The sequence below is a fragment of the Myotis daubentonii genome, chromosome X, assembly GCF_963259705.1.
Source record: "Myotis daubentonii chromosome X, mMyoDau2.1, whole genome shotgun sequence".
Lineage (NCBI taxonomy): Eukaryota > Metazoa > Chordata > Mammalia > Chiroptera > Vespertilionidae > Myotis > Myotis daubentonii.
In genome coordinates, this window is record NC_081861.1 from 139,478,960 (window position 1) to 139,482,727 (window position 3,768).

The window sequence follows — 3,768 nt, forward strand, 5'->3', positions numbered from 1 at the left end:
GTGGTCGCCAGGGTGGGCGCGGCCCTGGAGGAGCACAGAGCCACCCTGACCCCCGTGCCCTCCCAGTTCTCCCTGAGCCACATCCTCTGGAAGCCGTGGCTGCAGCCCTGCTGTGGGACCTTCCCCTTCTGCTCCTGCACCCAGGACGGAGGCCCCAGCGAGAGGTGACCGCCCCCCCCACCCCCCCCGGCCGGCGAGGCTCAGTGATTGAGTGTCAACCTAGGAACCAGGAGGTCAGGGTTCGATTCCCGGTCAAGGGCACAGGCCCGGGTGGCGGGCTCCATCCCCAGTGGGGGGCGTGCAGGAGGCGGCCGGTCCATGATTTTCTCTCATCATGGATGTTTCTCTCTCTCTCTCTCTCTCTCTCTCTCTCTCTCTCTCTCTCTCTCCCTATCCCGTTCTCTCTCTGAGATCAATAAAAGTCATTTTTTTAAAATGATACAAGCCAATGTTTCATAGAAAGGAAGACAAAAGAAAAAAAGAAAAGAAAAGAAAAGAAAGAAAAGAAAAGAAAAGAAAAGAAAAGAAAAAAGAAATAGCGAATGACACAGAATTCAGGGCGGCATTGAAAAGTGTGCCGGATACAGCCAGCTGCAAGCCACGTGCCGTTGGAGGGTGAACACGGAAAGTGTTATCTATCCTAATAAAAGGGTGATATGCTAATTAGACCCGGAGACCTTCCGGACGTCCTTCCGGACAAAACCATGGTGGCAGGGCTGAGGCAGAGGCGGTCAGGGGCGATCAGGCCAGGAGGGGAGGGTAGTTGGGGGTGATCAGGATGGCATGGGGGGCAGTTGGGGGCGAGCAGGCCGGCAGGCAGAGTGGTTAGGGGCGATCAGGCAGGCAGGCAGGTGAGCGGTTAGGAACCAGCGGTCCCAGATGGCGAGAGGGATCGGGCCTACGCCGGCAGTCGGACATCCCCCGAGGGGTCCCAGGTTGGAGAGGGTGCAGGCCGGGCTGAAGGAACCCCCCCTCCCGTGCACGAATTTCGCGCACCGGGCCACTAGTCTATGATGCGCACTGACCACCAGGGGGCACCCGCTCAACCCAGGAGCTGCCCCCTGGTGGTCCGTGCACTCCCAGAGCCAACCTCCCAGGGTCCCTCCCCCCATAGCCCCAATTGACCCCACTGCCGGCCAGGCCGAGGGACCCACCTGTGCACGAATTCGTGCACCAGGCCTCTAGCGGTTACATAATCAGACAGGGCGGAGGGAGGGGGTACAGTTTGGGAAATGTTTTCCCAGGAGATATTATTATCCAGAATTAATAGATGACAGAAATGAGGGAGAGTAGCAGATGTAGGAAAAGGGGTGCTGGGCCGGATTTGCTCAGGGGTTGAGCGTTGACCTATGGACCAGGAGGTCATGGTTCAGTTCCCCATCAGGGCACAGGCCCGGGTTGCAGGCTCCATCCCCAGTGGGGGGCGTGCAGGAGGCAGCCGATCCAAGATTCTATACTTTGTGTCTCCATATCGGGGTGGGGGAGGGGACCTTTTTTCTGCCCAGGGGCCATTTGGATATTTAGCACATCATTCTATGGCCGTACAAAATTATCGACTTAGAAATTAGCCGGCTATATTGGGTCGGATATTTCATTAACTGACACCCCCCCCCCTCCCCAATGCCTGGGCAGGGCCAGACCAAGTGATTTCACAGGGCTCATATGGCCCTCAGGCCGGACGTTTCCCCCCCCCTGGTCTAAAGGTACACATCACGCATCTTAATCCACCAAAGAAACACATTTTTAGGCCAATAAAATGGTTGTGGTTTTTTTTTTTAAAATCCTTTCTATGTACCAAAATGTTAGTGGTAGGATAGGTCCAATCGCATTCCTCGGGGACTGAACTTGTCTGATTCTGTCATCCAGACGTTAGGCCGTAGAGATTTGGGGACTGGCGATATTCAGAACAGTGTTGTACGCCTTATGGATGGTGTTCCTAAGTCATGAAAGGGGTCTTGGACTTCTCGTGTACCGTGTTAGAACATGTCACAGTGCCTGTCATAGACAGAACTCCATGGACATGGGATGGATGGATGCATGCATGGGTGGATATATGGGTGGGTGAGTGGGTTGGTGGGTGGATGTATGCAGGTATGGATCAGTGGATGGAGGGACGAATGAATAAATGAGTAGGTTGGTGGGTGAGTGGGCGGATGGATGTATGGATGGATGGATAGATGGATGGATAGATAAATGGATGGATGGATGGATGGATGGATGGATGGATGGATGGATGGATGGATGAGTGGGTTGGTGGATGGATGATGGATGGATGGATAGATAAATGGATGGATGGATGGAGGGATGGATAGATAAATGGATGGATGGATGGATGGATGGATGGATGGATGGATGGATGATGGATGGATGGATGGATGGATGGATGGATAAATGGATGCATGATGGATGGATGGATGATGGATGGATGGATGGATAAATGATGGATGGATGGATGGATGGATGGATGGATAAATGGATGCATGATGGATGGATGGATAAATGGATGGATGATGGATGGATGGATGGATGGATGGATGGATGGATGGATGGATAAATGGATGGATGGATGGGTGGATGGGTGGATGGATAAATGGATGGAAGATGGATGGATGGATAAATGATGATGGATGGATGGATGGATGGATGGATGGATGGATGGATGGATGGTGGATGGATGGATGAGTGGGTTGGTGGATGCATGATGGATGGATGGATGGATGGATGGATAAATGATGATGGAAGGATGGATGGATGGATAAATGGATGGATGATGGATGGATGGATGGCTCTATGGATGGAAAAATGATGATGGATGGATGGATGGATGGATGGATGGATGGATGGATGGATGGTGGATGAATGGATGAGTGGGTTGGTGGATGGATGATGGATGGATGGATGGATGGATGGATAAATGATGATGGATGGGTGGATGGATGGATGGATGGATTTGGTGACGTTTTCTAGTGGAAGACAGTGGAAGTCTCGGAAAACTGAGCATTCTCCCAAAAGAGCAGAGTTGAAATGGCCTGAAGAGCCCAGCAGATCGAAACGATGCTTGGGAGTGAGGTAGTGAGACCCAGCAGAGAGCAGTCACACGTACGTCATGGGTGGCACACGCATTTGCCTGCAAGTAGCCTTGGCACATCCGGTTGTCCTGAGCGAGTCGTGGCGAGACATCACCTGGAACCAACCAGGAGGTTTACAACTCTCTATCCACTGAGCCATACAGGCTAGAGCTGTCCTCCTATAGAACAAAAACCTAATAGGCTAAGTGTCTGGTCGACCAGTCGGCCATCAATCAACCAAAGTGTAATATGCTAATGACATGCTAAGGCTGCTCAACTGCTCGCTATGACGTGCACTGGCCACCAGGCGCAGACAGTCGACTGGTCGACCAGTCGCTATGACATGCACTGACCACCAGGGGGCAGACGCTATGGCCAGTAGGTGAGCTTGCTGCTGGGGTCCGGCCGATCGGGACTGAGCGAGACGGGCTGGACACGCCCTGGAGCCCTACCCCAGTCCCTCCCCCACTGGCCAACCTCTCGTGTCCCTCCCCTGCCCCGATTGTGCACCAGTGGGATCCCTCAGCCTGGCCTGCGCCCTCTCGCCATCCGGGACCCCTCGGGGGATGTCGGAGAGCCGGTTTCAGCCCGATCCCGCAGGCCAGGCCGAGGGACCCCACGGGACCACGAATTCGTGCACCGGGCCTCTCGTAAAAAATATTTTATTAAACACAAAGAGAAAGGATGCTCATATTTAAGG

General features: G+C 53.5%; 2 protein-coding genes across 3 annotated transcripts in view; both read left to right on the top strand.

Moving 5' to 3' along the window:
- Positions 1 to 367, top strand: part of ARSD (arylsulfatase D) — a 19,282-nt gene extending 18,915 nt beyond the window's left edge. The window contains exon 10 of one of the 2 annotated variants that reach the window (XM_059679996.1): positions 1 to 367. This exon is cut by the window's left edge and continues 197 nt beyond it. In XM_059679996.1, the coding sequence (XP_059535979.1) occupies positions 1 to 168 (168 nt within the window). In that variant the 3' untranslated portion in view covers positions 169 to 367. The other variant, XM_059679995.1, reaches the window with a different exon arrangement.
- Positions 1 to 3,768, top strand: part of PRKX (protein kinase cAMP-dependent X-linked catalytic subunit) — a 321,391-nt gene that overhangs the window by 317,216 nt on the left and 407 nt on the right. The window lies entirely within an intron of this gene.